Source organism: Melanostigma gelatinosum, assembly GCF_949748355.1.
Source record: "Melanostigma gelatinosum genome assembly, chromosome: 24".
In the NCBI taxonomy this organism is placed as follows: Eukaryota; Metazoa; Chordata; class Actinopteri; order Perciformes; family Zoarcidae; genus Melanostigma; species Melanostigma gelatinosum.
This window is the reverse complement of record NC_136657.1, coordinates 9,018,664-9,030,663: the sequence shown is the minus strand read 5'-3', so window position 1 is coordinate 9,030,663 and position 12,000 is coordinate 9,018,664. Positions and strand designations below refer to the sequence as shown.

Below are 12,000 nucleotides of genomic sequence, written 5' to 3'. Positions count from 1 at the left end.
CTCTGGGCATGGACTGCAGTAAAGGAGTTGTTAGGATTTCTATGCCTGGTTTTTTAAGGCAACAGCCTACTGAAGCTGCACGATAGACTTATTTTGAATGTCCTGGGACGTCTATAAGACACACTGGAAATACTTGAGATCTGTGTTGACCAGTGGAAATGGGGACCTCTGTTTTGTTTGAAGCCAGGACTGAGAGAGGAGCGTTCTACATGCTTCTACTCCTCGTGCTCTGCTGCTTTGGAGGAAGATGTGAGCTCCAGGAATCGAAACCCTCAGAGCAGACCGACTTCCCGGTTGTCGACCCTTTCCACAGCGAATTAGATGAGCCCCAGGCCTTCCCCGATGAGGAGAGGGCCAACCTGCCCATGTTCACCATGGACTACCCTCGGATCCAGCTCCCCTTTGAGTTCACACTGTGGGTACTGCTGGCCTCTTTTGCCAAAATTGGTAAGTGTGGATGAACCACTTTGGTCTGTATGACTTTCTGGTAGAAAGGAACCATTCAAGTACAATTGTGATGTGCTTATACAATGTTTATTTACATTTCCTGCTACTACTCCAAGTCATTTTGGGGGCAAATACTGATTGATTACTCTGTAGATTCTGATCAATAATACAAAATACAATCAATAAATGAATTATGATGTAACATCATTGATGAAGATAAAACTTTATTGATCCCCGGGGACCTTTACCAGCTTTGAAATGAAATGGCGATACATAAATTGACCATTCTTCATGTTTATATACTTTCACTTTTGGTACTTTTAAGTATATTTTGATCCTAAAACATTTGTACTTTGAATACAGTATTTCTACACTGAGGTATCTGAGTACTTCCTCCCCCACTTTGCAGCCTTGAACAACAGCAGATGTTGCTTTGCATCACACCAGCCTTAAAAGTCCAGAACATGAGTCCAATCTTCTCATTGTCTTCTCTGCAGCTTTCCACATTTACCATAAAATCACCATCTGGATCCCAGAGTCCTGCCTCCTGATTTCCATCGGCCTCATCGTGGGCGCCATCATGCACTCAGTCAAAGAGGAGCCCCCCGCCGTCCTCGACTCCAACGTCTTCTTCCTCTACATGCTCCCGCTCATCGTACTCGACAACGGCTACTTCATGCCCACGAGGATGTTCTTCGAAAACGCCGGCACGGTGCTGTGGTACGCCGTGGTGGGAACCCTGTGGAACAGCGTTGGCATCGGGATTTCCCTCTTTGCCATCTGCCAGTTCGAGGTGTTTGGAGTTCAAGATATCAACCTGCAGGTCAGTTAAATCCACAGGAAAGGTCAAAGGTGACGTGCAACTTTGTCTGTATCTGATGCAGTGTGTGCGATATTTATATATGTCGTTGAGCTTTTATTTGAACTCATCTGCTCATTAAGGCCATGTCATGTGATCAAAAGCTTCCTCAATGTCTCAGAAAATGATGGTGCATGCACTGTAAATGTGAAGTGATGGATTAAGTCTTCCTCTCTTGTCTTTCACTCCTCTTCACTGCAGGAGAACTTGCTGTTTGCCTCCATCATCTCGACCGTGGACCCCGTGGCTGCTCTGAATGTGTTTGACGACCTTGGGGTCAATGAGCAGACATACATCATCATATTTGGAGAGGGACTCTTCAACGACGCTGTCACTGTGGTGAGTACAGGATGAAGATAGATTGTTTGGGCATCGAGTCATAGAATACTAATAAGATGGGTGTTGTGGATATTCTAATACCATGACACAGGTGCATATCGTCTCCTCCTGGTTTTAAAGTTTCTCTTTGAGTTTGAGATCAATATTTCCGGGCTGTGTGCACAGATTTGGGAGCCAAGTTGCCTTTAACATCTTCTGGCACCGCTTGTCTTCAGTTGCATCATGTCTCCAAAAGAGAAGCGTGGATTAAAAGTGTCATGTTTCCAGTCCATTGACAAAACTTATGTTGGCATAAAAAAGCATGAAAACAGTTTCAACATTCGTTTAACTGGTTCAGATCCCTGACTGGTTGAACCTGCTTGACAACAACTGTGTGTGCACTGCAGTTTACCTGCAGTAACTCTGATCTAAACCTGGTATGTTCGACTCATTTCTTTATCTGTGTGTGTCCCTCCAGGTCCTTTACAACATGTTCACCTTTCTGGCCGGGTTGCCCGTCGTTGAGTCCACTGACGTGTTTCTGGGAACGGCTCGGTTCTTCCTGGTGGCGGCCGGAGGCATCCTCTTCGGCCTCCTGTTCGGATTCGTGGCCGCGTTCACCACGCGTTTCACCCACAATGTCCGACAGATCGAGCCCCTCTTCGTCTTCATGTACAGCTACCTGGCGTACCTGGTGGCCGAGTGTTTTGCCATCTCCAGCGTGATGGCGTAAGTGCGGGCCCAACGCAACTTTTATTGAAAGTTTCAGCCAAGAGCTGATCAGATTCTCTTCAAGCCAAGAAAACGGTTGACAATGTGGCCAACACTCTACTAGGATATGAATCTTTACCTTCCTGTTTGTCTGATGGCTGGAGTTTGTGCACCTTGAACAAACCGGCTCCTCCACTTTTCCAAACCCTCTGTTTGTGACGTGGCATCAAGTGACAAATATGTGACTCACTTTCGTGAAGGTTTAAAAGGTGCTCGCTCAACTTGGCTTATTTGGTGCAAGAAGTAGGGCAGTTTCCATTAATTTGTCAACAAATATAACTCCTCCAGTGGCCACATGGAGGCCAGTGTATAAATAGATAGCAGTTACATAAAATGAATGCTGACAAATACATTCATGCCATGCTATGTCTGCTTGTCATATATTTACCTCCCTCCCCGCAGCCTTATAACATGCGCCATCACCATGAAGTACTATGTGGAGGAGAACGTTTCCCAGAGATCCTGCACCACAATCCGCCATGTTGTCAAGATGCTGGCCACCATCTCTGAAACCCTCATCTTCTTCTTCCTGGGCGTCGTTACCGTAACCACCGAGCACGAGTGGAACTGGGCCTACATCCTGTTTACGCTGCTGTTTGCCTTCATCTGGAGAGTGATTGGTGGGAGTCTTGATTTTAATTTGAAAGAGTTGTCTGGCCCCTTAAGTGGTCCCGTTCTTTAACCCAAACGTCTTGCAGGCATCCTGGTCCTGACCCAGATCATCAATCCGTTCCGTACCATCCCGCTCAACTTCAAGGACCAGTTCGGCCTCGCCTACGGGGGCCTGCGAGGGGCAATCTGCTTCGCCCTGGTCTTCACCTTACCCGATAACATCAACAGGAAGAACCTGTTTGTCACGGCTTCAGTCGCCGTTATTATATTTACCGTTTTCATACAGGTGAGACCTTCGGCTGCTTTATAATATTATTCTAGTAGCTTAGTATGGAAGATTCAAAATGCCTAAGAAATAAAGTGAAGCACAATATATGTTATTAAATGCATTGGCCCTGTATGCGTGCATTTAATAATGTTAAAGGGACATTTATTCAGCGTTGGCCTTTGATAACTTGGACAGTGAGTTCATTTTTAATCATCGGTCTTTCAGGGCATCAGCATCCGTCCGATAATAGAACATATGAACATCAGGAAAACCAACAAAGACCTGAACACCATCAACATGGAGGTTCACACCAGGGCAAGTATCTTCTGTCTTCTTTTTAGTTTTGTCAAATAGTTCACGTGTGAATGACGCTCATTGTTGACGTTTTGTGCAGATGATGGAGCACGTCCTCAGTGGTATTGAGGACTTGTGTGGCCAATGGAGCCACTATTACTGGAAAGACAAGTAGGACCTGTCTATCAGTGTTTCTATAATTGACACAATGTATTTCCTGCAGATTTAGACTAACTTCCTCATTCATTGAGATCAGTTGACGATAAGTCTCTATTTGTTTGTCTTTCCGTCAGATTCAAGAAGTTCAACGATCGCGTTTTGAGGCGCATCCTGATCCGGGACAACAGGTCCGAGTCCAGCATCTTGGTTCTGTACAAGAAGCTGGAGCTGCAGAGCGCCATCGGGTTACTGGACACACCTCTGGGAGACCTCAGCGCGGCGCCGTCTGTCATTTCTCTGGAGTATGTTCATCAACATGTCCTTGTTATTAAACAATGCTTCATGTCTATCTGTAAGACCAACCTCACAACCTGGCAACCCAAACGTTGTCCTTATTATTGCATTATAAAAGTGATGTGGTCACTCTGAAACTGTATCTGCCCCCTAACTGCACGAGTGCATCAGCTAAATGCATGAAACTACATCTAATGTGGCTCCAGCTGATGATGCTGTTTCTCTCATCTGTATGTCGATAGCAATAACAGAACATTCACATCTGTCCATTGCTCTCACCTCCTCCTTCAGCGACGAGAGGAAGGAGGCGACTCGAGCCAAGAAGAAGTTCCTGGCTGCTGACGTGAAGAAAATGCACAAAATCCTGACAACGAACATGTACAAGATCCGACAGAAGGTACAAACACCTGCAGAACTCTGTGTGCTTTTTAATACCATTTAACACCATTTTACCATTCACCGCTCCGGCTCATTGCTGTGTTTTTAATAACAATGTTATGTTTTCCAGACGATGTCTTACACCAACAAATACAATCTGCCTGACGACAGCCGAACCAGGGAGATTCTGATCCGCCGCCACGCGAGCATCAGACGCAGCCTCCGTGCTGAAAGTTTCCGTGAGCAGGTGGGTTCCTGTTTTAGAGAACATTAAGAAAACGTTACTTTCACCCCCACCTGCCTGACCTTCCCTCTTCCTCCACTTCCAGCCTTCACAAAACATCCCCAAGTCTCAGAAGTACTACTCTCTCCAACCTGGTGGGAATCTGGAGACCGCCTTCCCCCTCAGAAGACGGAATCATGGTGAGGACTTGTTTCAATGACCTGGTTAAAAAGAAAATGCAGTGAAACAATGATAACATATTTGTGTTAGGTGGAAGTGAAGACGGGGACCATCCCTCAGCCCTGACGCCGCGCTCCTCGTCCCGCTCTCTCATCCCCATGAGGAGGTTGAACACCATCAAGGAGACTGGAACTGCAGGGGAGCAGCCGGCCGCTTCCTCCCATCCAACGTCACCACCTCCTGTGGATGCACCAGCTCCTGCACCCAAGAGGCATCTTTCGGATCGGATAGACGGAGAGGAAGACCTCGCTGACTCTGAACGTGCCGGAGAACCAGTGCGACCACCGCAGCTACCTCCACCTCGTGGCTGGGTACCTGAGAACCAGGAGCCCAGAGAAAACGAGACACTACTCCGGGACTCGTCACAGGGGCCTCGAGGCTCAGGGAGATCATGACGGACTTTTCCAAAGAGGAAAAGCTGCAATGGAGCACGAACTCTTCTTAACAGTTGCGATAAAAACTAAAAACACAAAAGGTCAAATTATTATTGTAAATATTGTGAAAAATAAATCTGTCTACATCACATTTTATTCATGAGTAACAAAGCATCATCTTTTCAGTTGTTTGCCTCCTAAATCAACCAATAAATGATGATATTTTATTCATGCTTAAGCTGCAGTAAATAGTGCAGTGATATAATATAATCTATTATGAGGAAATGATTCTGCATGTGAGTACTCTTACTTTTAGTACTCTAAGTATATGTTGATGCTAATACTCATGTACTTTCCCCGAGTGAGGCTGTAGGACTTTTTTTAATGATAAGATCTGTTCCTGCTCATCATCTTATCATTGTGTTGTATTTGCTTAACCTTCAGTGTTACATGAAACAACAGAGTTCTCCTTCAGGAGATGGATCCACTTGGAACCTGATGCATATGGACGTGGAGACATAGAGCACTCTCTCTCCTCGTTTGCTTTAATGCCTTCTTCTTTTATTGGTCCATCCGACTCTCTGACGGCCGTCCACACCCAGCATCATCTTTCAAAGTTTACATCTTTAAATCGTTATGTCTGCCAGGCACAGAGAGCTGAAGACGTACAGTCAATCATTCTGCATACAGCGCTGTGTGACAATCCTGTTGATGAATATTAGTCGCGAAAATTCTAACTTTGAGTGAAAAAATGTTTGAAGGACGTCAGCTGACAGGTACTAAACATGGAACCGACCTGTTGCCTAGCAACACCATTCCTTTTAAAACAGAGCTCAGAGACAGTGTGAGAACAATGACGTTTTGTATTTTTAAATCTGGTAAAAAACCCCAAACTATAAAAAGACCAATCAATCAGCTCGATACAAATCAATAAATAAGATGGAGATCCGATAGAAAGAGTCTCTGATGTTAAACGTGCTGAATGAAATCAATCACACTGCACAATACATATGATTAGTGGCATGGAAAACACAGCCAGCTCATCAAATATAAATCATGGCCATGCATTTTTAATGGGGACAACATTTTACTGTAACAGATAACTATGGTTCTGGGAAAAGGGCTGAAGACTTAACATGCATGCATGAAGCACAGTCGCCACACATTTATTCTTTCTAAATCAATGATGGCATTCAAAATTAAGTCCACATGTTAAGTCCTTTGAATGTTGTTCAATTTCCATTTTCTGCTGCTTTATACATCTCCACTGCATTTATTTAACTTGCAGATTCAGATTAATAATGAAAAATATGGTCAATAGACAAATCATGATGTATTATTAGAGGTTGAGATCAGACTTTATTGATCCCTGGGGGTAAATTCACAAGCTAGCAGGACATAAAGTAATTAAAACGAGCTCCACTTTACCAGCTGCAACATTAAAGGGATATATACATTCATGCATCAATTATAATCCGACAATATAATATATATTATTCTGAAATGGACCGTTTTGTGTAATTAGCACTTTTACTTTTGGTACTTTACGTATATTTTGATGCCACTGCTTCTGTACTCACAAACATCTTTAACCTTTATCTACTCTCTTAAAGTGAATTCTGCACTTTTTTTAAAGAAACAAACAGCAGCAGGTTCCTTCAGTTTGAGCTCAACATCAGTGTGAACATCCCGTCAAAACGTCTTTCATCCGAGCACTAAACCTTCTTCTGTGAGACGCTTTTCAACCAGAACGTCAGCTTCAGATGTAAAAAGGCTCAAACCGAACGCCTGCAAATGTCTTTGCCTCGAGCGCATTTGCATGCTGATGAAGAAGCGTCTTGGTATGTGGGAGGCACTGGCAAACATCCTGGTGTATGAACAGTCTGTCAGCTGCATATGAAGCAGCACACTATCGCTTCAGTGGGGAAGAAGAAGAAGAAGAAGAAGAAGAAGAAGAAGAAGAAGAAGAAGAAGAGAGGGAAGAGGAGTGAGCATTTACTGCCAGAGAGAGAGACAAAGGAAGAAAAACAAGATGATTTAAATGTATCTCCTCGAAGCTTCAATAACAACGAGGAAGAGCAGCGCTGCAGCCTTCAGCATCATCAGCATCACTTTCTGCTTCGGTCAGTCGGAGGAAAACTTTACGCAGCTTGAGGGATTTAATTTGATCAGATTAAAGGAGGATTTCAGTGAAACTGAGACACAAAGATGAACCAAACTGCGTCTGTCTCTCATCAGATTGACTGTCAGCCAATCAAGGATTCCAAGGTAGGATGGATTTGTTCATGGTGCGCTTCCTTTATCACACTTTTTATAATCACGGTGCCACAAACAGATTCATAGTAACTGTTGCCAACATTTTGACTTCATTCTTTGTGTTTTTGACCAAGCTTTAGGTCAGTTGTTCCATCCATGATTATACATCATGTTTCAAATTGGAATATTACCTTCTTCAAAAGCTGGATATGTTTCAGATGAAAGTTGCGTCAAGTTTGTATGCCTTTATCATAGAAGGCTTTATTTTACATGCAGACGCCTTCACAGAACAGCTGCCAGATTTGATCAAAATGTATCTAAAACTCTTACTTCTTAAATCTTCTCCTTCTGCAGACTGAAGCAGTTGTTGATCACTTGAGGCCTCGACAGGAGTGAGAAGTCCATGACACTATTAAAACAGTCAATAAAACGTCTTTTTCAAAAGTTTGAATCATTGAAACCACAAGAAATCAGAAGTAATCTCCAGCTTTGTGCCTGGCAGAGATAATCTCACAGTAATATATTTATCTTTTATTTATTATTCCTCTGGAAAACTGACCGATGACATAACAACTAAGAACAACATGAATCTTTTCGAATACAAAACATTGATTTGTGTCTTTATTCGCCAAAAATAAAGCCACGCTGTCAAACTGGATCATCTACACATCAACCAGATCAAAGTGCGGTCGTGTGTTGGTGAGCTCTGGCTTTGTGCACGATATTAACAGTAAAATGCAGACGCAGTGACAGCTGCGAGTAGAATGAAGGCTCAGACGCTCAAGAGCTTCGTTGTTGCTCACAGTTCCTGCAGCAAAGCTGCGAGACAGAAAGACGAAGAGCCAAAGTGTGATCCTGCACAATCCTGTGCTTCAGCATGGAAATAATCTGGCAGGAAGGAGGTTATGCAAAGAAAAAACACTACACTTTGGGGCACTTTTTGATTTCATTCATTGCCTTTTGAAGAACTGAAAGGGCATTACAAATCACCAAAAACAGCAATCCATGCTGTAAAATGAACAGGGCCGCTTTGATGCTTTTCATGTGCATTATTTAGCCTGAGTGGTTTTAATTGTGTCGTAAATCACAGCTCAGTGAACCAGCGTCTGCTTTCAGCTGCTTCATAAGCTGCTGCCTCTTGAGATACATCAGCTGTATTGGAGAATTTACCCACCACAAGGCTGCTGTTGTCTGATGGAGACATCTTCATATTGTATTTTCAGTATTTTCATGGCTCAAACTGCTAACATGACCCTTTCAGACCATTTCAAGTATTCAGGATCAGCCTATGGTCTCAGACCTTTGAATCACCACATCTCCAATTTGTTCAGCGATTTGAATCAAGTGACTCAAAGTGGCGATTCAGTCTGATGAGGGCTGGATTTCCCCACATATATATATATATATATATATATATATATATATATATATATAATGCAATATCTTTTTTTGTCACTAGAGAGCAGTCGTACAAAAGACGATAGTCTGCATTACTGTCAAGGCTGATGGAAGGAGGAATGTGTGCTCTTCAAATCTGTTCATAACATCACATCTGTTCATAATGAAGTGGAGTGAACATACTCGTCAGAGAGAACCTCCTGAACGATCAGTTATCAATCGTTTTATAATCCAAGTCCTGGGAAACGTTAGTCAGGTGCAAGGATGTAATGGAGTAGAGGTCCAACGTATTATAAAATAGAAACACGAGTACCTTAAACTGCAATTGAATACTTGAGTAAATGTACTTACTACTGAAATAAAGCAACCATTCACATAAAAACTAAAACACACACGTATGTCATTTTAGACCCACTGCATTAAATCCTTTATTCAGTATTTTAAATGCATCCGCTGGTTCTTATTTTTGATGTCTTTTTATTTCAAAGCAACAACTGAACTCTCGACTCTAAAACCCGTGAGATTGAACAGATTGCCTTCATAACAGCCTGTTCAGTCCCCGATCGCAGTCAAAAATCCACTGAATATTAACATTAGCCCCGTGTCATCACTGTCATCTGTTACTGCGGTCCTTCCTCCTACCATGGTCCTGCTGACTCCAACTGCTAATATCACTTTTATTATTACTCACATTACTATTTCATACTACCGATACCATTAATGCACATGATTGACCTGCTTCTTCACCAGAGTCTCTGTGCTTTCTCGCCTCACAGGTTCCTGTGTAACGGATTTTCATCGCATTTTCAGCAGGAAATGCATTTTCTAGTTATATTATGATATTCCATATATTGGATACTTCAATGAGTCGTGCCACTTTAAAAGATTTGTTGTGTAGAAATCCTAAATGCAGACTTGAGCTGGTTGCATGTTCACATCCTACACAGTTATGGTGTGAAAGCCAGGCTGTGTGTGAGAAGAGAAGTCTTGCTGCCAAGTTCCTGACTTGCAGATGATAGTGTTGGAAGAAGTTTTCAGATGCTTTACTTCAGTAAAAGAACTAGTACCACACTCTGAAAATACTCCACTACAAGTAAAAGTCCTGCATCAAGTATTACTTTATCAAAAACATCCATTAATCAAGTAAAAGTACTCATTCTGCAGAAGAATGGTCCCTGTGAGTGTTGTACTGTGATACGATGTTTTTGGATTCATATTACTGGTGCTTTAAGTGTGCAGCATTTAGGCATTTCAAATGCATCAGCTGGTTTTTACTTTTGATGTGTTTTTATTTCAAAGCAACAAGAATCATCTGGGTTAGACTGCTTTGAAATACAATTTCCCAAACCAAGGTGCCTGCTGTGAAGGCAGCAGCCCAGAGGCTCTAATGGCAGAAGAAGAACACTTCTGTGCTTCTCTGCGTTCAGAAACAGCTGCGGCACTCTGACATTTCACAGAATATCAGGTCTTAGGTGAGGGTTGCTGTTGTTATCTACCGAAAGAAGAACCTGGACTGAACCATAAACACATGACATGCTTCAGACAATAAATCATTCTGCCAGTATAACAACAACATATACCGTACGATAATTAGATTTACACCCAAAAATCACTTCAAATGCTTTCTGGGTTTTCCTTCACAGTCAGAATTCGTCAGTAAAGATGTGAAGGCAGAGAATGAACAAGCAGATGTTCAGTTAATGGCTGCCAGTCACAGTCTGTCCAGTATGGAGCTGAATAAAAAGCACTGAGACAGAGATAAGGGAGGGCTGAGCCGCTTCATAAAGCCTCTGACTCATAAAATCGTTCCTCTTAATCAGTAATGAACTCTGTGATCCATGGCTTGCCTCAGGTGGTAATATGTGAGGTAAGAAAAGAGTGACTGTGATGAGCTCTTACTGTGAGAAAGTCATGTTTAATCCCCTCAAACCTGAATTAGACCTGAAAGCTACCTTAAAGGAATTTTACATTTTGTTGTTGGTTGTTTTTACCTCTTCCAAACAACAAAGCGGTGATTATGCAACTGGGGTTTTTTTGGGCAAACACATTCAATAAAATATTAGATTGATAGAAGCTCTAATTCTTTTTTAAACCCCGATTGTCCTTTCAACACAGAAACCGGATGAATTCAGTTCAATGAGCCTCAAATTCCCCCTGACCCAGAATCAGATCACCAGAGTAACGACGCAAAGTGAAACTGGGTTGGCTGATTTTTTTACTTGTATTAGTGACACCGTTTTTTTAAGTGGTAAAAAATCTGAACAGAGGGGTTTTGTGAGTGTGTGCACGTGTGTCAGACGTCTGTTTACTCTGAAGGGAAAAGTCAGACAGAAGAAAGCTGCTGGCAAGAGCAGGAGGGGAGGCTGTCTTTCACTGGCGTGTTGACGTTTTGCAGGAGGAATGCATTTCCGATTGTTTTTGGACAATATTGCCACTTTTGAGGCTGAGCGTCTCGCTGCGGCCTGAGTGTGACGCTTCACATTTCGGTGCTTTGACTGGAGAGACGTCTACAGAATGGACCCAGAGCTCAGGTACCCAGAGGTGAGGTGTCAGTACGCTTTTATTTATAGCAGCCACAGCAGTGCGCTTCTTAAGGTGTTGAGTGAGTGTTTTGACACGTGGGGCCTTCAGCAGTGGCGGAATATTTCAAACAAAAAACATCCTAAAGTCACTTCCATAGCCGGAGAATCAGCGGAGAAGAGTGACGCGTGTGTTTGATCGGAGAGTCCCAGGAGTGTCTGCTGTCTCGTGGGAGAGTCGAGGCTCAGAGAAACAGAAACACGTCCTCCGGGATTTAAAGTGTGTCAGCCTGCTGTGCGTGTTGACTGAGTGTTGAATGTGCTTCCATGAGATTGCATGGTGCACAGATTAGCCAATGGAGAAACAATGGTTTTATTACAAGGTTTACAGCTTTGGAATGACGTCAGAATAATTTTGGTTTTCACTGCAACATCTGAAGAAATCCTAAGAAGACAATCACATTCAACTAAGTAACAATCAGGCTGTAATTGAGTATGCAGTGAAGCACTTTCCTCAGTATTTCCAGACTTTAACCGGCTCTTATCAGGACTTCACCTCAGATCCTTCTGGGTCAATTAACCCACGTAGG

At 42.9% G+C, this 12,000-nt stretch overlaps 1 protein-coding gene across 1 annotated transcript; it reads left to right on the top strand.

Moving 5' to 3' along the window:
- The first annotated feature begins 39 nt into the window (after window positions 1–39).
- Window positions 40–5,335, top strand: LOC306797043 (sodium/hydrogen exchanger 2-like). Its single transcript, XM_079296214.1, has 13 exons — window positions 40–447; window positions 945–1,270; window positions 1,508–1,645; window positions 2,103–2,353; window positions 2,798–3,015; window positions 3,094–3,293; window positions 3,501–3,590; window positions 3,670–3,740; window positions 3,863–4,030; window positions 4,314–4,419; window positions 4,531–4,647; window positions 4,730–4,823; window positions 4,894–5,335. Exons 1-13 carry the CDS (start codon window positions 159–161, stop codon window positions 5,256–5,258), a joined length of 2,433 nt encoding a protein of 810 aa, XP_079152340.1. The 5' UTR covers window positions 40–158; the 3' UTR covers window positions 5,259–5,335.
- Window positions 5,336–12,000: the final 6,665 nt, after the last annotated feature.